Source organism: Oncorhynchus masou, chromosome 18 (genome assembly GCF_036934945.1).
Source record: "Oncorhynchus masou masou isolate Uvic2021 chromosome 18, UVic_Omas_1.1, whole genome shotgun sequence".
Taxonomy (NCBI): domain Eukaryota; kingdom Metazoa; phylum Chordata; class Actinopteri; order Salmoniformes; family Salmonidae; genus Oncorhynchus; species Oncorhynchus masou.
In genome coordinates, this window is record NC_088229.1 from 39321397 (window position 1) to 39343332 (window position 21936).

Genomic DNA, 21936 nt, shown 5'->3' on the forward strand with positions numbered 1-21936 from the left:
GGTTAACCCAAACGTTCCGGGGATGTTTTTTATTTTCTAATTAATGGCTCGGCAATGGCAAAAAAAAAAAAAAAACTAGCCACATTCGGCTCTCATGGTGCAACCAAAACCTCCCGAATGGTGATTCTCCCATTCTGTAGCCAGATTCAGTGTTATGTCCACCTTGTCTTCTTTTGGAGTTTTTTTAAAATGAGTTTTATTATTAACCAGTGTCTTATGGCCTCTGTGATTGAAATGGTGAACAGTGTAAGGTCTTGGATATAAAGTTCCATGCATTCAAAATCCTAAATCCACTATACACTTCTTAGACACATAAAAAAAAAAGAATGAGTCAGCATAAAAAAAACGGTGCCTTCTTTCATTCTGGAATGTAAAGATAAAACCAGAACAAACCGTGGAGTCGTCATGCTAGTCATCCTTATTATGTTTTTTTTTCTCTTTCTTCTTCTTCTTCTTCCCTAAATTGTTATCAGCATCCAAATGAAACAGGAAGTATTTAGTACCAGAAAAACCTACGAAGCGCTTCAGTTTTCTTTTCTTTATTTCGGAGATGAAAGGAGAGTGTGTCTGAGCACAGGTGTACGGAATCAAGGATCCTAACCTGCCACCATGGCCACGCCCCCTGGGATGTATTCCGCCCCCAGCAGGCAGCAGCACAACAGCCCACAGACTAGAGCAGTGGTTCCCAACCAGGGGTACTAGGACTCCTGGGAATATTTGGCCTATCAACAGGGGGGGTACTTGAGAAGACTCATGAGATAGTAGGCCGACTGGTAAAATGCACATGAGGGGGTACTTCAGGGGTAGATTCAGATCAAAATTCAGTTACCCGAAAAAAGGTTGGGAACCACTGGACTAGAGGACAGCATCATCAGTGTGCTGGGGTGTCACAGTATTGTGGCTCCCTCCCATCCTCTTACAGAGCAGCTGGATGGAGTATTCCTTAGTACAGAGCCCATTCCCCAAAGGATAATGGCTGTTTGCGAGTTGGTGCTGAAAACCCGGACAGAGGCAGAGACCAGGGGGAACAGGCTCTCTATCCAGCTAGCCACTCTCTGGAAGGGTCCTCGGGACTTGTGACCTCAGTGCAGACCACAGCCCTAGGGTGTTCTGGGGGTCCCAGGGTGTCAGGGGCCTGGTTCTTTGGCTGTGGGCATTGCAGCCTGGTGGCCTCAAAACGATCTGGAGAACGTGAACACAAAGTCAGGTGACTGGTATCCTATGAGTATCTTACCTGAATGAAACAGTAAATACATTAAATGGATCTCCAATGAACAACTTAATTACATCATTCTGTGGAAATAAGCGTTCTAAATGAACCCTCTCATTATCTGCAGAGTTGAGCATATGATTAGAACAGAGTGAAATCCCATGATTCGACACTAGATGGCAGAAGAGCAGAAGAAAAACAGGACTGATCTGTACACTGTGCTGAGGTCTGTGCAGGTTATGTAATGTTATACTACCTCTCTATTACATTACACTCAGTTTATCCTCAGTAAAACACATTTAACAAAATATTAACAGTAACAACCATCCATCGAATATTGTGACTGTAAGGGCATGGCAGCCTACATGTAGGCTCTCTCTCACTGAATCGGACATGAACACAGCAGAAAAGTCCATTTCACAGACAGCTCGAAACACAAGACGTTCCACTGTGCATATGAGGCTCCATTCATTCCATCAGCGGCACCAATATCTGTACACGAGAACGCTAATGCTGAGAGAGACAGACTGGGGCTGTGGTCACATGAGGTGGTTAGTCATCACGGCGCGGTTGGCTGCAACACCTTGCACTACAGATACAGCATGAGGCTCTGTCTCAGGCAGCACACTGCCATTTCTGACAGCCGAACCCGACGGACTTACTGTATGTCGTTGGCGGATAATGCATCAGTCACACGCGGGCCTCAAAATCATCTTCTCCAGAAGGAAATCAACCACCCTTAAATGTATTATTTAAGGAGACGTTGGGGTCGCTTCCCGGGAACGTCTCCACTGAGATGACAGCCGTATATGATTACAGAGCATTATGGGTGCTGTAGTTGTGTTTCATGTAGCATGATGTTCAACATAAGCCAGTGGGAGTATGTGTTTAAGGAGATGTGACTGGGTGTTGTGCTAAACGAAGGCGAGTTAATCAGATACACTAGGGGAAGCTACGGTAAAGCCTGTTAAGGCGTTCTCCTTGAGCTTGTCTAACAGGACCCCAATGGGGACAGCCATTCAAAACCAAAGTTCCAGTTCTCAACACTAGGGTTTTTTATATTGGGTTCATTGGGTTGTTATGATGTAATGTACTGTAACATGGTCTCTCTCTCTCACTTTCTATCTCATATTCTATGCACTGCTGCCCCACTGTGGTAGAAGGAAGCCTCTGTGAGCGTAGTGGTCAATTCCTAAAATGTCTGTGTGTTCCTGCACAATTTGATGTGCGTGATATTCCTTCCTTCCTGCGAGTCTCAGTAGATGCCAGGTGATCCACACGGTAATGCTATCTTCAATTATGCTATGTTAAGCATGAGGGGTCTGTTCAGGTGTCACGTTACAGTAAGTTTAGATATCACATCGAAACGTATTGTGTGGAACAGTTAGTTGCTAGCCGTATTCATTACATTTACATCCCAGTGTCCCTAAAAGGCCTGACCTCCACGGGCACCATGGGAGAGCAGGGCTCCGATGTCACAATTTCACAACACAATTCAAAAACAATCAGGGAGGCTCTCTTCTGTCACAAAGGCAATGATGCTATAATATAAACTAACGCTGTTGGTTATTCCGTTTGCTCCTCCAACGCTGCTTGCCTTGGTTCCACAGCTTTATTCTTGGGCCTAGTTAATTACTCTGGAGAGGTCATATGACAATGCTGGTTTGTCATTTTCAACGTAGCCAAGCCATCATACATTACTACTGCGCGATATGAAATCTATTACGCACCATGGGGGAAGAGGAGGAGGTAGAGTGAAGAGGAGGAGGTAGAGAGAAGAGGAGGAGGTAGAGAGAAGAGGAGGAGGTAGAGAGATGAGGAGGAGGTAGAGAGAAGAGGAGGAGGTAGAGAGATGAGGAGGAGGTAGAAAGATGAGGAGGAGGTAGAGAGATGAGGAGGAGGTAGAGAGAAGAGGAGGAGGTAGAGAGGTGAGGAGGAGGTAGAGAGATGAGGAGGAGGTAGAGAGAAGAGGAGGAGGTAGAGAGGTGAGGAGGAGGTAGAGAGATGAGGAGGAGGCAGAGAGAAGAGGAGGAGGTAGAGAGATGAGGAGGAGGTAGAGAGAAGAGGAGGAGGTAGAGAGAAGAGGAGGAGGTAGAGAGAAGGGGAGGAGGTAGAGAGAAGAGGAGGAGGCAGAGAGAAGAGTTGGTAGAGAGATGAGGAGGAGGTAGAGAGATGAGGAGGAGGCAGAGAGAAGAGGAGGAGGTAGAGAGGTGAGGAGGAGGTAGAGAGATGAGGAGGAGGTAGAGAGATGAGGAGGAGGCAGAGAGAAGAGGAGGAGGTAGAGAGAAGAGGAGGAGGTAGAGAGATGATGAGGAGGTAGAGAGATGAGGAGGAGGTAGAGAGGTGAGGAGGAGGTAGAGAGATGAGGAGGAGGTTGAGAGATGAGGAGGAGGTAGAGAGATGAGGAGGTAGAGAGATGAGGAGGAGGCAGAGAGAAGAGTTGGTAGAGAGATGAGGAGGAGGTAGAGAGATGAGGAGGAGGCAGAGAGAAGAGTTGGTAGAGAGAAGAGGAGGAGGTAGAGAGATGAGGAGGTAGAGAGATGAGGAGGAGGCAGAGAGAAGAGTTGGTAGAGAGATGAGGAGGAGGTAGAGAGATGAGGAGGAGGCAGAGAGAAGAGTTGGTAGAGAGAAGAGGAGGAGGTAGAGAGATGAGGAGGAGGCAGAGAGAAGAGTTGGTAGAGAGATGAGGAGGAGGTAGAGAGATGAGGAGGAGGCAGAGAGAAGAGTTGGTAGAGAGAAGAGGAGGAGGTAGAGAGAAGAGGAGGAGGCAGAGAGAAGAGTTGGTAGAGAGAGAGCGGAAGGTAAAGAATGGTTACTTTAGCAAACAAAGGTAAACCAGAGCCATCTGTACTTGTAGCGGATGAACAGTGAGGAGTTGAGAAGTATACAGTGTATGCTGTGGGGTGGGGGAGTGGAAAATAAGGGGTCCCGGGCGGAGGTGGATGGATACACAATCTCCTGGCACACATTACCACGTCACTCAATCTCATATCCATCCACGGATACTGTTTCCGGCCAAAGAGCCTTTCCATAGTCAGAGAGCGTGCTCTGTTCTCTGTGAATATGATGAGTGTTGTTCATAACCGGATAACCCCCTTCATCTAATTCACTGATGCATTATTAAAAACAGCGGGCGAGCCAGAAAGTAACAATACCCAAACTATACTTGCTTGAGTGTAGAGTGTTTTGTTTAAAGGAAAAATCCACTAAACATTTTTGTGACCATTTGCTTCATGAAAGTGACATTTTGCTTCTTGAGAGTCCAATATCTTGTGCTGCGCTTGATTGCTGACATGCAAAACATTTTGGGGATGTATCAACAGTGGACTAATGAAGAAAATACCAAACGATCGATTTTGAGTGGAGTTTTTCTTTAACTCTTTGTCTCCCGATGCTTTGTGATATAAAGGGACTGCAGTTGAACCACAAGATACTCTGCTGTTCAGTTACAAACTACTGTAATCAAATATGGGATGTTCCATTCTCTCTAGAAACTGGTAGAAGAGGTAGAAGATAACAAAATAGTGCTAACACTGCCAAAACGAATGACACAATGCCACAGACAGGTGTAGGTAGAATTTGCCCTGGATTTCATGCTATCTCATTGAGTCTTTCGATGTGCCTTATATTAACCCTCGGAGGTAAGATCAAAACTCTTCATGAAGGTTGTGTCACATACATTTGGACATCGAACGCCATTCGGCAGACTCTTCTATAGCCCTGGTTGCCCATTGAAACGTGACCTGCGGTTGGCCCTAGAGAATCACACTGTCAATGCCAGTGTATGGCTGTTAGAGTAATATGGCTGTTACAGTGCACTCATGCAGAGGCTGACAGAGAGCCCATGGGTCAAGGGTCAGGGTTCATGAAAAGGTTAGCGCAAGGTGCAGTGCTGTTTTGCAGTAAACAGTATAGACCTACTATATGTAAACAATAGCAGGAGTGACTTGACTGCAACATATTAAGAGATGAAAGAATCTAGAATCTACCTTGGATGTGAACTAAATATTTCCCACACCATCACTGCATAATTAACTATATTAGTAAATAATGATGATTGTTTTGTGATGATTCTTGTGTCATTAGTGTATCACTAAGAGGTGCCCACCATCCTACTTTTTCTAATCTTAGTTGTGCTCGATAAGTCTGTGTGCACTACTTACTGTCTGGCCTGCCAGAGAAAGCAGCATTGTTTCTCTGCAATCGTGGGCTCAGGCCTGGGACACGCAGCATCCATTGATTCCTGTCCTCATTGGCGGAATGAGGGTGGGAAAAAAACAATCAATCTTGAGCTGATTGATCATGATCATGTAAGGTTCGCTAATCTGCAACTTGAAATATACACAATACTGTATGTACTACTTACTAATAAGTTCAGTGTCATTTATGTTACTACACTACAATAAAGCCATCAGGTCTCTTTGGAAAATAAATACTTTACAAAGTTGTTTTTTTATGTAATATTCTGAAAATGAGGAAGTTTTAGACAGGGAATAGAGATTTTGTACTCACCAGTGAGCTCAGATTTCCTCTATCGATGGCTATATCTTTCCCTCCCTCCCTCTCTCTCTCTCTCATAGTAAAACAAAGCAGGGGTCTTCCTAGGTTTTTCTGGTACAAAGCCTCACAACGTCCTCCATAACATTTACAGACACCTGAAATCACACGATCCGTCAGACTCCCACTTGTCACTTACTGGGGTGAGCTGTCATCATGTTCTAAAAGCCTTGTTCGGAACACAGGAGAGACACTCAAACCTGCACACAGCGCCTACAAAACAATGTGCACAAAGTGGTCCGGGGGAAAGGCGGAACCACCCACACAAAGTTAGAATCAATAGTCTTTTTACTTGGTAACGCAGGCGAACACTTACCATCATCTCAACACCTCACCACAACGAGGTGAACTTCTTGCCGAAACCGGAGATAGCTGTTGGAGGGAGGGAGGGAGGGAGGGAGAGAGAGAGATTAGGCATATTGTAGCAAGGAGAATGCACCGTAAAGGTGACGTTGATGGAATAACATGAAAGTTCCACAGAGAGAGAGAGTAAAAACGAGTCTGAGATCCAGCATATCACCTTCTCCTAGTTTTCCTGCTGCCTCTGCAGGGTTTCCTGGTAGGACCTTAGAGAGGAGACTATCCCCCTCCATCCCTGGATGACCTGTTGCCGCGCTCCCGATGCCACTGGGTCTAGGGGCGGCCTTGGAGCCTGCAGGGAGAAGGGGGGGGGGGATGGATGATGATTAGAAACTGATTCTCTGAAAATGTATCTACAGTATGAGAAAGAATCTTAAAATATAGTTGAATCCTGATTAGTATACACCTTGTTTGGTGTACTTTTCAATTCAAATACTTTCTTTTTAATCCAGTTGATGCCATACTCCGGTTTTGTGCACACTATCACAACAGTCTGAAGCCATTGCATTTATCTGGAGATGACCACACCAGCTTTTGACATAAATCTGATACCCAATTTGTGCTTTACAGACTGTTTCTGACCCGGGTCTCTATTTCCACAGAACTGTCTATGCAACTGTTAGCGAGGTGATGGGACTGTATAGACTATAGCAGGTATTCTCCCAGGGGTACGCGCAATGCCGTCGGGGGTACGCCAAATAAAAATGTGATTCACATTTCAATTTTTTTTTTTAAGAATCGAACAATCCGTTTATATTTTCCAACAAATCTATACATTTGGGTGAGGTTTTTTTCTCGCCTGAGTAGCATCGTTTCACGGCCAAAAATAACATTCAACCATCGAGTGTTCAGCGAAATAACAACACAATGTCAAATACAGGTAGCCTCGTCAAATAATTAACATCCAATCACATTAACCGTTACTCTCTCGCGGGAACTCCACTAACAGGCCATATGTAGCCAAAATTAGCTGCTGCTCATATTGGTATCTGTACTGATGGCGCAAAACCCATGACAGGGAGACATAGTGGAGTAGTAATGCCCGTGCAAGCAGTTGCTCCTGACGTCACTTGGGTACACTGCATCATCCACAGAGAGGCTCTTGCTGCCAAGGTAATGACTGACAGCTTGAAAGACGTTTTGGACACTACGGTGAAAATGGTTAACTTTGTTAAATCAAGGCCCCTGAACTCTCGTGTATATTCAGCACTATGCAATGATATGGGCAGCGACATTACAGAGTTATGTGCATCCTTTCAAGCACATCCTTCTCATCAACCTGTGGTGGGTTATTCACAATTTTCGAATTCACAAATAAGGTTTAAAATGTAAGATGGTTAAATAAAGAGCAAAATGATTGATTATTATTATGTTATAATTTGTTTCCTGGTCCTATAAGAGCTCTTTGTCACTTCCCACGAGCCGGGCTGTGACAAAAACCCACACTCATTCTTGTGTTTAATAAATGTGTGTGTGTATGTGTGTGGCAAGCTTACAATGATGGCAAAACACAGCATTTGAGAGTGCGCTGACCCTGGTGCTAAAGGGGGCATGCAGCTGGAGGTTGAATGTTTGAATGGGTACGGGACTATAAAACGTTTGGGAACCACTGGACTAGAGCATGTCAACACAGACACAATTGAACCGTGACACGAAAATGGCTGAAATGATTTAGCATGGTCCCTAAAGATCCTTATGAACTTTTACAACTGCACCACCGAGAGCATCCTGACTGGTTGTATCACAGTATCGTGTGGCGACTGCACCACTCTCAACCTGAAGGCCCTACAGAGGGTGGTGCGGGCGGCCCACTGGGGGTGAGTTCCCAGCCATCCAGGACATACATGCCAGCATTTCTGAAAAAAGGCCCAAACAAATGTCAAAGACTTCAGCCACCCGAGACATGGACTGTTCTCCATGCTCCCATCCAGCAGGCGGTACCGGTGAATCAAGGCTCAGATAAACAGACTCCTAAACAGTTTCTATCCCCTGGCCACAAGACTGTTAATAAATAGCTAACAACTACTGCTCTCACTCACATCTAAGCTGCTGCTAAAATGATTATTGATTTGATTTATTACCACCGCTAGTAGCCTCTTCTATTACCATTAATATCTATCTATTTATCCTACTACTGGTCACTATTATTTCCTTTTACATGTATATATTATCATTAGTATTTTACCACAAGTATTTATATATTCCTGCCACCAGTCCCTTTTCAGCCCTGTTTACAATGTACAGTACCAGTCAAAAGTTTGGACACCTACTCATTCAAGGGTTTTTCTTTATTTTGCCTATTTTCTACATTGTAGAATAATAGTGAAGACATCAAATAACACACATGGAATCATGTAGTAACCAAAAAATTAACAACAAAAAAAGTGTTAAACAGATTGTTCAAAGAAGCCACCCTTTGCCTTGATGACAGCTTTGCACGCTCTTGGCATTCTCTCAACCAGCTTCACCTGGAATGCTTTTCCAAAAGTCTTGAAGGAGTTTTTCTTAGGATAAAAAGAAACAGAAAAGAGCTAAGCACAGGCAAACCTGGTTCAGTCTGCTTTCCAACAGACACTGGGAGACCAATTCATCTTTCAGCAGGATAATAACCTAAAACACAATATACATTGGAGTTGCTTATCAAGACAACATCGAATGATTCTGAGTGGCCTAGTTGCAGTTTTGACTTAAAACGGCTTGACAATCTATGGCAAGACTTGAAAATGGGGCCTCCCGAGTGGAGCAGCGGTCTAAGGCCCTGCATCGCAATGCTAGAGGCGTTTCTACAGAACCGGGCTCGATCCTGGGCTGTATCACAACCGGCCGTGATCGGGAGTCCCATAGGGCGGCGCACAGTTGGCCTAGCGTCGTCTGGGTTAGGTGAGGTTTTGGCCGGGGGGGCTTTACTTGGCTCATCGTACCCTAGTGACTCCTTGTGGCGGGCCGTGCGCCTACAGGCTGACCACGGTCGTCAGGTGAACGGTGTTTCCTCCAACACATTGGTGGCTGGCTTCCGGGTTAAGCGGGCAGGTGTTAAGAAGAGCGGTTTGGCGGGTCATGTTTCGTAGGACGCATGACTTGACCTTTGCCTGCTGAGCCCGTTGGGGAGTTAAAATTGGGGAGAATTATTATTAAACAATTTTTTAAACAAAAAAAGTCCTTGAAAATGGCAAATTAACCGCAAGAAGCCAGAATAGATATAATATTTGCCTTAAAGAAAATCATTTAAAACCTTGCTTACATTTGTGTATGATTACATGTACAGTTGAAGTTGGAAGATTACATACATACATACACCTAAGTTGGGTGAATTTTAGCCCATCCTCCTGACAGAGCTGGTGTAACTGAGTCAGGTTTGTAGGCCTCCTTGCTCGCACACGCTCTTTCAGTTCTGCCCACAAATTTTCTATAGAATTGAGGTCAGGGCTTTGTGATGGCTACTCCAATACCTTGACTTTGTTGTCCTTAAGTCATTTTGCCACAACTTTGGAAGTATGCTTGGGGTCATTGTTCATTTGGGAGACCCATTTGCGACCAAGCTTTAACTTCCTGACTGATGTCTTGATATGCTGCTTCAATATATCCAAATAATTATCCGTCCTCATGATGCCATCTATTTTGTGAAGTGCACCAGTCCCTCCTGCAACGAAGCACCCCCACAACAAGATGCTGTTGGGATGGTGTTCTTCGGCTTGCAAGCATCCCCCTTTTTCCTCCAAACATATTGATGGTGATTATGGCCAAACAGTTCCATTTTTGTTTCATCAGACCAGAGGACATTCATCCAGAAAGTACGATCTTTGTCCCCATGTATAGTTGCAAACCGTAGAATGGCTTTTTTATGGCTGTTTTGGAGCAGTGGCTTCTTCCTTGCTGAGCGGCCTTTCAAGTTATGTCGATATAGGACTCATTTTACTGTGGATATAGATACTTTTGTACCTGTTTCCTCCAGCATCTTCACAGGGTCCTTTGCTGTTGTTCTGGGATTGATTTGCACTTTTCGCACCAAAGTATGTTCATCTCTAGGAGACAGAACGTGTCTCCTTCCTGAGCGGTATGACGGCTGCGTGGTCCCATGATGTTTATACTTGCGGACTATTGTTTGTACAGATGAACGTGGTACCTTCAGGCGTTTGGAAATTGCTCCCAAGGATGAACCAGACTTGTGGAGGTCTACAATTTTTTCCTGAGATCTTGGCTGATTTCTTTTGATTTTTCCATGATGTCAAGCAAAGAGGCACTGAGTTTGAAGGTAGGCCTTGAAATGCATCCACCGGTACACCTCCAATTGACTCAAATTATGTCAATTAGCCTATCAGAAGCTTCTAAAGCCATGACATCATTTTCTGGAATTTTCTGAGCTGTTTATAGGCACAGTCAATTTAGTGTAAGGAAACTTCTGACCCACTAGAATTGTGATACAGTGAATTATAAGTGAAATAATCTGTCTGTAAACAATTGTTGGAAAATTACTTGTGTCATGCACAAAGAGGATGTCCCAGCCGACTTGCCAACACTATAGTTTGTTAACAAGAAATTTGTGAAGTGGTTGAAAAACGAGTTTTATTGACTCCAACCTAAGTAAATTTCCAACTTCGGCTGTTTCTCTCTCTATATTATACGTGAGAGGGGATACCCGGGAAAAGATTTCTAGAATTGAAATCACTTGGAGCTGATTTCCTGTTGTTTTTACAGTCTTTTATGTCCAAAATTATTGCCAAATAAAACCGCCCACGTGTAAATTTGTCTTAGAGACTTACTCAAAAAGACTCAATTACGGTAATTGCTGCCAAAGGTGATTCAAACATTTATTAATTCAGGGGGCTGAATACTTATGTCATCAAGATATATTAGTATTTAAGTTTTCTAATGTTTTTTTTACAAATGTTAGAATTTTTCTTCCAATTCATTGACAAAAAAAGACAATTAAATCCATTTAAACCCCACCTAGTAACACAACAACATTTGGAAAAATTCAAAGGGTGTGAATTCTTTCTGAAGGCAGTATTCACACAGTACAGACACTCACCACCTTGCACACACCCACCCATCCACCACTTATGCTGCTGCCATACTGTTTAGTATTATTATTATTATTATTCAGCCTGCTACCAGTCGCTTTCTCCTAATCCCTGCTGACATGTTCATATCTACCTCTAATGCTCCAGTATCCCTGCACATTGTACAGTCGTGGCCAAAAGTTTTGAGAATGACACAAATATTAATTTCCACAAAGTTTGCTGCTTCAGTGTCTTTAGATATTTTTGTCAGATGTTACTATGGAATACTGAAGTATAATTACAAGCATTTCATACATGCCAAAGGTTTTTATTGACAATTACATGAAGTTGATGCAAAGAGTCAATAATTGCAGTGTTGACCCTTCTTTTTCAAGACCTCTGCAATCCGCCCTGGCATGCTGTCAATTAACTTCTGGGCCACATCCCGACTGACGGCAGCCCCTTCTTGCATAATCAATGCTTGGAGTTTGTCAGAATTTGTGGGTTTTTGTTTGTCCACCCGCTTCTTGAGGATTGACCAGAAGTTCTCAATGGGATTAAGGTCTGGGGAGTTTCCTGGCCATGGACCCAAAATATCGATGTTCTGTTCCCCGAGCAACTTAGTTATCACTTTTGCCTTATGACAAGGTGCTCCATCATGCTTGAAAAGGCATTGTTCGTCACCAAACTGTTCCTGGATGGTTGGGAGAATTTGCTTCGGAGGATGTGTTGGAACCATTCTTTATTCATGGCTGTGTTCTTAGGCATATTTGTGAGTGAGCCCACTCCCTTGGCTGAGAAGCAACCCCACACATGAATGGTCTCAGGATGCTTTACTGTTGGCATGACACAGGACTGATGGTAGCGCTCACCTTGTCTTCTCCGGACAAGCTTTTTATCCGGATGACCCAAACAATCAGAAAGGGGATTCATCAGAGAAAATGACTTTAACCCAGTCCTCAGCAGTCCAATCCCTGTACCTTTTGCAGAATATCAGTCTGTCCCTGATGTTTTTCCTGGAGAGAAGTGAATTATTTGCTGCCCTTCTTGACACCAGGCCATCCTCCAAAAGTCTTGCGTGCAGATGCACTCACACCTGTCTGCTGCCATTCCTGAGCAAGCTCTATACTGGTGGTGCCCCGATCCCGCAGCTGAATCAACTTTAGGAGACGGTCCTGGCGCTTGCTGGACTTTCTTGGGCGCCCTGAAGCCTTCTTCACAACAGTTGAACCACTCTCCTTGACGTTCTTGATGATCTGATAAATGGTTGATTCAGGTGCAATCTTACTGGCAGCAATATCCTTGCCTGTGAAGCCCTTTTTGTGCAAAGCAGTGATGACGGCACGTGTTTTCTTGCACGTGACCATGGTTGACAGAGGAAGAACAATGATACCAAGCACCACCCTCCTTTTGAAGCTTCCAGTCAATCAGCATGACAGAGTGATCTCCAGCCTTGTCCTCGTCAACACTCAGACTTGTGTTAATGAGAGAATCACTGACATGAGGTCAGCTAATCCTTTTGTGGCAGGGTTGAAATGCAGTGGAAATGTTTTTGGGGGATTCAGTTCATTTGCATTGCAAAGATGGACTTTGCAATTAATGGCAATTCATATGATCACTCTTCATAACATTCTGGAGTATATGCAAATTGCCATCATACAAACTGAGGCCACGACTGTACTTTTGGCCACGACTGTACATTTGGTACTGACACTGACCCTGGAAATAGCTTCCTCTCATATTTCTTATTTTTTTAGTGAAAAAAAAATGTGTTACACAATTTTGATATTGAACACTGCACTGTTGGGGAGGGTTTGCAAGTTAAGCATTTCTCTATACTTGGGAATGTGACAAATGAAACTTGACGTTGAAATGAACTTTCCCCCTGTGTTTCCAAAGTTAGGGATATCCATCAACCCTCCAAAGCCTTCTCAGAATTAATGCCTGGGATTAAACAGGACACCCGTGATACCTGATTACGTAACACTCTCTTTCTCTCTCTCTGTGTGTGTGTGTGTGTGTGTGTGTGTGTGTGTGTGTGTGTGTGTGTGTGTGTGTGTGTGTGTGTGTGTGTGTGTGTGTGTGTGTGTGTGTGTGTGTGTGTGTGTGTGTGTGTGTGTGCGTGCGTACATCTGTCTGTCTTCCTGTTGGTCTGTCTGTTTTGTCTGTGGGAGATTGACTAATGTATGCCTACACTCAAAACAAATGCTTGGTTAAAAACAATCCAATTTGGGTTATTTGGGATCCCAGTGCTGGGTGAATAATGGAAAGAACACAGGCTGGGTTATTTTGACCCAGCCAGTCGGGTTATACCCGAACATTGGTTAATTCAACCATCAGTTGGGTTTTTATTCACTTTCATGCTGGGTTGACGCAGCAGCTGGGTCTTTTTTTGAAAAGTAGTCCCTTATTTTCAGGAATCGTGGTCTATTCGGCGTGCGGCTGGGTCAACTCAGTGACCCAATGCCTTCAACCCAGCAGTTGGCTCATCCCAACAACCCAGAATGTTTTAGAGTGTAGGAGAGAACAAGTGTACTAATCATTCCCAGTGAAATGTTCAGTGGGTAGAGCAGGAGCAGTTTGAGTGCATACAGGGGTGTTTACCTATTCCTGTGAGTGGGGGTTGAGGTGTTTTTGCAGGTTGGGCTGCCCCTCCTATAACAGCTTTGGCCCCTATGGCAGTCACAGGGGGTGTGTTTGCGACAGGTGCTTGCTGGAAGAGTGAGACAGAGACAAAGAGACGAGGAACACGGTTAAACGTGGCAAACTGACTGTACATGGCTCATTTTGTTCTGATGCGCTGAAAAATGGGATTCATATCATGTTAACCACCTACTGTAAAATAACATGCCAAAACTTCATTTGAAAGACAGAATGATACAGAATGAGTATTATCAATGCCAGAGATCATTGGGCTGGAACCAGTTTCATGCTTCCTCCCTGCAAACCAACCAGCCGTGCATCTAAGCGTGCATCTAGATTTACAAACTGGGAATATGATCTCTGTAAGGGGTTAATGGAACAAATATAACACAATTCGCTTAGCATTGTGGACGTTTGCCAAATAACAACACAGCATTCACTTTACCCGGCAAACGGATACATTCCATTCATTTCAACCCTCAATTAGCATTTTGAATAAATGATGTTTAATCACTCATCGGTCCTTTCAGAGAGAACAGGCGCCATGACAGTTCAATTGAATGTGGTACGGGATGAATGTGATTGGATGTATATGATTCTCTAACAACTGTATTTCTATTTGGAGCATAGAACCTCCTTTCAGAACCATATCTCAGTCTGCACAAAAGAATGATGATCATACACAATATGGAATATTTCATTTTACGTTATCAGTATAGACTACAGCACAGAGATCCTATAATTTCTATAATTCAGGTTCTCTATGGCCTAGAGTACAGGATTAGATGCAAAACACAACACACAGCCAAAAATCTTTTGCATGTTGTATATTTCTGAATATTATAAACATGTTGATGTATTCAGAGACATAAGAAAACAAACGGTAACGGGAAGAGGGGGATGATTTGCAGTGGAAGACATTTTGGGGGATGAATCTCTCTCCTCCATCTGTGGGACTAGACAGAGGCTGTTACACTGCCACTATCTACAGCCACAGTGCTAATCACAAGACCAGATAAGGTCTGCCAACAGGATTTCACACACATTTAAATAAAACCTCTTCTCACAATGATGTGCTAGGCCTTATCAGAGAGACAGAGGGAGAGGAGGTAGAGAGGGGGATGGAGAGAGAATGAGAGAGGGGGGAGGTGGAGGAGAGAGGAAAAGGAGGAGGGAGACGAAAAAGAGGCAAGAAAGAGATGAGAGGGAGAGATGCCACCAAAGACCTCTAAAGCCGCCTCAAAGCGTGAAATAATACTCTACACACATTTACAGTGATTCTCATGTAGATGGTAGATTTGAATAATCATGACACTTTCAATCCAGAGTCACTGATTGTTTATAACCACACTTGCAATGCACTATGTCACAATCCTGTACTCACCGCAGATGGTGGCAGTTGCCCCAGTGGGCCTCCTGCCTGTGGCTGGCGACCGGCTTGACCAGGACCAAGCTGACCAGGCTTGGCCTGTAGACCCTGCTGGGCTTGGGCCAGGCCCAGAGGCTGCTGGCCCCCAGGAGTGGGGCCTGCAGGGGTGGTGCCTGTCTGTCGTGCCGCCAAGGTCTGGGGCTGCTGCTGCAGCTGGGTGCGTTGGCCTTGCTGCAGCCCGTCCTGCTGGGAGGTAGGACCCTGTCCCCTAGAGCCCGGGGGCCCACCGGCGGATCCTGGCACACGGCCAGAGCTGCCCTGGCCCCTGGAGGAGGAAGGAGGGTGACCCTGGAGTTCTTGCTGCTTCCTGGAGGAAGTCCGCCCATCGTGCGACGATGAGGACTTGGAGGAGCGGCCCTGGCTGTGGTGGTGGCCCGACGGGTCCCTGGAGTAGTCCGATGAGTGATACCCCCCCTGGGAGCGCGGGTCACCCCTCTTCCCTGACGAGGACATCTGGCGGGAGTCGTGGCGCATGGACGGGTCTTTGGGGTGGCCCTTGGAGGAGCGTGAGGTGCGCGGTTCGTCCGAGTGGCGGGACGAGGCGGAGTGTCTCCCAGAGCTGGTGCTGCCGTGGTGGCGATGGTCTCGCGAGGTGGAAGATTGGCGGCTGTGGCCATACTCGTCCTGGGGCCACAGGTCCTCCTCTGGGGGCTCTTCATAGTCGTGGTAGGTGTGCTTGACGTGGCGGCTACGGCCGGACGAGGAGTGGCCACCACTGCCATAGTGGCGGGAGCTAGAGCGCAGGTCCCTGGGCTTCTCAAACCAGTCCGTCTCTTCCTGGCCAAGATGGTAGGCTTTGGAAACCAAGAGTAGATCACAGTCAATCTCCAAGTCTGACGGCGACAGAGGCATGCAGACTGAGGCCATGCAAAAGAAGAACAGGAAGGTGAGAATAGAAAGAGAAAGGAAAACAAAAAAAACTAAAGAGAAGTCAAGATTTACACCCATGCATAATGCAAAAACAAGACACACATAAAACAAGAAAACAAATGTAAAACACTGATGAAAAAAAATCACAAAATAAGTTCATCACAACAAGTAAATGAAACAACTTTGACAAGACAACGGTTTTGTGTGAAAAAAAGTTGTGCATGTCTCAGAATAACATGCAAGTGAAAAGAAAGTTGACGAACTAAGTGAAGAAATTGGACGTGACTGCTCATGCAGACAGCACAGACAGCAGTCAGTCAGTCGGGACGTGAGCAGCCAGAATATGCCTTGAGACACAAAACCAGCACAGCATGCAACGACTCTCTCTCTTTCTCTCATCTAGCCTTATCTTTGGTTGGGTGGGGGATGTTTATTCGTGGGCAGAGACCGGCATTCAGCACTCATTTACCTTCGCTGTCCGAAACAGCGCAATGCATATCGTCTATAATGTAAGAATTGTCGGGCTTGTAGACATGTGTCCGGGGCAAGTCTCTCATGTGATCCTGCACGTCAGGCATGGAGTGGCTGTAGTCGTACTGGCCATAATACTGACTACTACGGCTGTCGTACAGCTCTGGGCCCAGGGAGGAGGCCCTCACATGAACACCCATGGGGCTGAGAGGGCTCTCCTCCGAAGAATACTGAGAGCGCATCGGGGGTCTGCCCCGGCTATAGCTCGCCCTGTACGATGAGCGCTCCTTGTCCCCATCTCTCTCGTAGGAGCGGCTGCGGTAGCCGGCGTAGTCCCGGGACGAGATCTTGTCCATGCCGTAGCCCGTGGAGCGCGAACGGCCCGAGGTGTAGTACATACGCTCCTCCGGATAGGAGTATCTCTTCTGCTCGTAGGCGCTCTTCCTCAGGCCGTGGGCCATGTCGTCCTGCAGCTTCCTGGCCCGCGACGCCACGCTGAAGCTGCCGCCGCCCGACGGGCTCGCGGTGTAGGAGGCCAGGTCTGCCTCCACGTCACGTGCTTCCTCGATGGGGGAGAACTTGGAGATCTTCTGCTCCTCGCCTTGCTTGCGGTGCTTGCTGCGCTTGGAGGACATGACGGCCGGAGCCAGGCTCTTGGAGGCGTGCTTCTGGACACCGGGGCGCTGTGCACCGTGTTTGGTGTAGTCGTCATAGTAATAGGAGGACCCCCCACCCATGCTAGTGCTGCTGCTGCCCACTACTCGGCCGTATGTGTCTGACCCACGTGGGTGGTAACTGCTCTTACCCCTGCTGTGGTGCTCATACAGGTCTTCCTCCCTGGTCAGCTCGTCCTCCGGCCTGCCGTAGGAGCTTCCTCCTCTCGCTGGACCGCTCTCCCCTGCATAGCGTCCACCGTGGCCGTCGCTCCGGTGCATGTCCACTGTGCCGCCCAGGCCCTCCTTGGTCAGCTCGCTGATGTCATCGCACATGACGTAGTTCCTTGGGACATTCTGCTCCAGGCTTGCGGGACCATAGAGACCGTCCTGTGCGTAGGTAGAGGGGCTGTCAACTGAGTGCAGACGGTCAGATGGAGTGCCATGGCCATAGCTGTTGGCCACTGTCGCAGTGTATTGGCCGTAGGAGCTGGCTGTAGTGGTGGTGTAGCCATAGGTGTTAGCTGTGGTGGTGGTATACTGACCATACGTACTGGCCGGGGTGGAAGTGTACTGCTGCCCGTATGTGTTGGATACTGTCGTGGTGTACTGGCCATATGTACTGGAGACTGCCGTAGAGTATGGCCCATAAGTGTTGACCATGGTGGTACCACCAGTATACTGTCCGTATGGGGGTGCCCCACTGGAGGAGGAGTAGATGGTGTCTTGGGCCGTGGTGGTCACCCCTACAGTGGGGTTGCTTACAACCTCATAATTGGTGGGCATCTTATGCTCCAGGTCAGTCAGCGAGGTCTGTCTCGGTCTCTGGTGGACAGTGAGGATGTCTACCTGGGGCTGGTAGGGAGTGATCTGCCCAGGGCCAGCTGGGTAGGACACCTGACTGGGGTATGGAGAGGTGTGGGTGGGGTAGGGAGGTTGGCCAGGCTGGGCATGCTGGAATCCCTGGTGGCTAGGCTGTTGCTGTTGCTGAGGCAGTGGGTGCACACCCTGCTCTGTCGGGTAGGGGGGATGGCTCTGTGGGAATGTGTGGGAGAAGGAATGGGTCTGGTAGGATGGGGGAGGATGTTGGGTCTGCAGGGGGGTGGGCTGGGGGAGAGCCGCTGCCTGGGACACTGAAGGGTAGGGGGGCTGGTTGAAGGCTGCAGTCTGGTAAGGGGTGCCGGGCTGGGGAGCTGGAGCTGGCTGGCTCAGGGTGTGGTAGGACTGGTAGGAGACGAAGGAGGAGGTGGGAGGAAACTGGGCGGCTGTGTTGAAGTCGCTGGTGAACTGGCTCATTGGTGCTGTGCTAGGTCTGGTCAGCACCCCGTTGCTCTCGTAGGAAGCTACAGCGGCCGCCAGCCGCAGGTTATTCAGCTCGCTGTCTGACATGTAGTCTCGCGGGTCGCCCATGCAGCGCAGATAGGCCATATCCCTCCTCTCCCTCTCCTTCACCAGGGTCTCCTTGCGCTGATGGATGCCCAGCTCTAGGTAGCGCAGCTTGGCATCAATCTCCTTCTCCTCCTCCTCCAGCTCCTGCTGCTGCTTGCGGAGCTTGGTGGACTCCTGCTCCACAGCCTTCAGCTCGTGGGTGAGGTCCTTCAGCAGGCTGGCTTTGGCTGCCAGACCTGGCCTGGTTCCGGCCCTCAGGGAGGGCACGGACGGCATGTACATCTGGGGGAGGGCCGGTGTGATGATGGGGAGGTGGCTTTCCTCTGGAGGGGGGCTGGGCAGGGTCCTCTTCACCTTCCTCAGGGCACTCTGCTGCAGGGCGGCCAGCTGCAGGAAGACAGGGGGCAGGGCCATGAGAGCAGGGGTTAGGGAAAGAGTTTGCACAATAGAGCATCACACATGTAACAGAGATATGTATTGGACGATACGAAATACAAGGTACATTCTAAAAGTGTGATTATACATTACATTACTTAATGTGCCTGTGCAAAAGAGAAAAGCAATAAACAAATAGCTGTAAACTGAAACTTGATAAATACTGTATCAATATTTTTGCTACCTTTAAATGGCATTGCTACAGTTACATAACAGTACAAATGTCTATAATTGAACATTTCCACGAACATTTCTCTATTATGTAACATCCTCAGCCATGCCACAACTGTGCATGCAGCACTAGTGGGCAAATAATAAAACTAGTGGTAATTAAATTTAGATTCCATTGGGAGTCAAATGAATCACAGCCATAGTCTCAAGAAAGGTCTGGGAAGATAGCCCCAGTATCTGTCAGCAACATGAATGTCTAATTAACTAGGACCATTTCATAAAGATGCTCCCACAATAGCAGCTCTACATAAACTCAGCAAATGTTTTACAATCGTGCACTTCTCTTCAGCAATTCTAACATAATCTATTAGTAGGGTATGAAATAAATTCCCTCTCCACTCTTAAGTTGTCTTCAAATCCTCAATATTTCTGAAATCAACCAACTTCAAGTCTGTTGTTTGTCATCCAATTCAAAATGAATCTACTCCCTGTTTATTTTCAAATGCTATTTCAAAATTCAAAACACAGGTTTATCATTACTCTACAAGAACTGCCACAGATCTCCACACCCCTTTATTCCCATACAAGATTAGGTCAATTCTCCATCACCTACAGAGGTCCGTTTTTTTAACAGTCTCCTTGACCACCTCAAATACCATATCAGCTCCTTCAACAACTCCTTCAAATATAAAATGAAAAAATATTGAATCCTTTCCTGCCTATCAGTCACTTCTTTTGATTATGCCTTTTACTTGAATGTCTTTTTTCTCTCTCTCCCCCACCCCCCACCCCAAATCATGAAGTTTACCTTGTTCGTTGTGTAAATATCCAATTATTTGTTTATTAGTCTTAATAACCAGGATACTTTTTATTCTATAAATATTCAAAAGAGGGAGGTGCCTTTACAAGCCTCTCTGGGTTTTTGAAGAACTTCTCCTGCTCTTTCCAGTTGCCTTTTAAACTCATCATATTATTTAGTATTTTCTTGTGTGAAAAATAATTAACAAAGAAAGCATTGTTCCCAAATACGATAGATGGTCACTTAAATTTCGGAATTGTTTCAATCTGTATATAGGGGGGGACAAACATCAATCCGAAATTTGCCACCATAGCAAGTGTAACAAACAGCTGGAGTTCGTTTTAGATGAATGGCGATATTATTGACAGCATTCGCCTATGATGACGTTCAAAATTGCTTGCCAAAAAAACATCAATAACTTTCCAATGTAGATATCATTTGACTGTGTCCACTTAAGCTGTGCATTAATAAGATGTTGGAGGACATATGTCTATGGTGCTTTTTGAAACTAGAGATCTATCACAGTGTAACTGTGTGTTAGTTGTGTTGTTTTATGTTGAGTATACACTCTTAGAAGTAAAGGAGCCTGGAAGAACCTTTCGGGGTTCTAGAAATTGCCTCTCCGTGAACCGTTCCAGTGGAAAAAGGTTCCTCGAGGAACCCCTATGTAAAGGATCAAACCGGAACCTTTTTGTGACGAGAGGGGTTCAATTTAGAGCCTTTTTAAATATATATTATAGAGGTGGCAGAAGAAGATTGAAGTCGTGGCTTTCACATAGCTATTTTGGGCCACCCGTTAGAGTAAATGTAATTCCTGCTCATGAAGTTAAGTTTGTACACTGTTTCTTGAATATTTATGCATATTACATATTCTATTACAATATTAACATTACTGATTACATATAGTAATAAAATGGTAACTCTTCCAGTTTTGGGATTTGCACATGCTCTTGAGGAACTCATACACTGATGTAAGCCTCGTTGAAGCTGTTCAACCTTAACATGTGATGACAATACAACAGAACAGATTAACAGAAATTACATTTACTTCCACGGGTGGCCTAAAAAGATCTATCTGAAAGCCACGCCCTTACTAAGCCACTCCTCCAGTCCAGGGTTCCTCCAGGAACATTACATTGAAACATTAAAGCAGTGGTGTCAAACTCATTCCATGGAGAACCTAGTGGCTGCTGGGTTTTGGGGTTTTCCTTTTAATTAAGACCTAGACAACCAGGTGAGAGGAGTTCTTTACTAATGAGTGACCTTAATTCATCTATCAAGTACAAGAGAGGTATGAAAACAGACATTCGGCCCTCCGTGGAATGATCTAGACACGTGCATTAAAGGTTCCTCCAAGAGCCCCTCAATTTACCACGGGTGCTAATATTGACTAGCATTGGTTCCTTGAAGAACTGCAGCGATTCCTTGAGGATCTCCAGAGTTCCTCAAGTCACCACTAGTTCTAAGAGTGTAGCATCGCATGGTACTGCACTGTATGTTTATGGGGCCATATTTTAATATTATGCTGCCAATTTGATACATACTACAGTAGAATGCATACAGTACTTAACAGTAAAAAGACAACTGTCCATGTGATCTTGCGATTTGAGTCTTTCGGTCACTGCATGTGTACAGAAATAGCTGTTGAGGATCAAAGGATTGACCTTATGACCTACCTGGCTCTGAAGAGCTTGCTGCTGGTACAGGTTTAGCCTGGCCTTGGTTGTCTCATCTGTAGTGGGGCTTAGGGGCTTGGGGTCCGACATGGACCTCTGTGTGCTCTTAATGGGCCGGGGCATGCTGGGGTGGCGCTGGGGTGACTCGACCGTGTAGGCTTTCTGCTGGGGGGTGACGTGGGCCTTGTTCAGCCCGCCGCTGGAGAGGGACGTCTCCAAGAGGCGGTGGGGGGAGACGGGGGAAACAGGGGAGTAGAGCACCTGGGGGGACTT

General features: G+C 46.1%; 1 protein-coding gene and 1 long non-coding RNA gene across 2 annotated transcripts in view; both read right to left on the minus strand.

Moving 5' to 3' along the window:
- LOC135504563 (uncharacterized) lies at positions 1–5774 on the minus strand. The gene is made up of 3 exons (XR_010450143.1): positions 5723–5774; positions 5374–5458; positions 1–1182 (listed from the first exon to the last, which is right to left on the minus strand). It is a non-coding gene; the product is annotated as an uncharacterized LOC135504563 (long non-coding RNA).
- Positions 5775–5793: 19 nt separating this feature from the next.
- LOC135504564 (protein bassoon-like) overlaps positions 5794–21936 on the minus strand; it is a 228213-nt gene continuing 212070 nt past the window's right edge. The window contains 7 exon segments of the mRNA XM_064923270.1: positions 5794–5865; positions 6084–6139; positions 6288–6419; positions 13732–13840; positions 15158–15993; positions 16539–18969; positions 21664–21935. Of these exon segments, the coding sequence (XP_064779342.1) occupies positions 6099–6139; positions 6288–6419; positions 13732–13840; positions 15158–15993; positions 16539–18969; positions 21664–21935 (3821 nt within the window). The 3' untranslated portion in view covers positions 5794–5865; positions 6084–6098.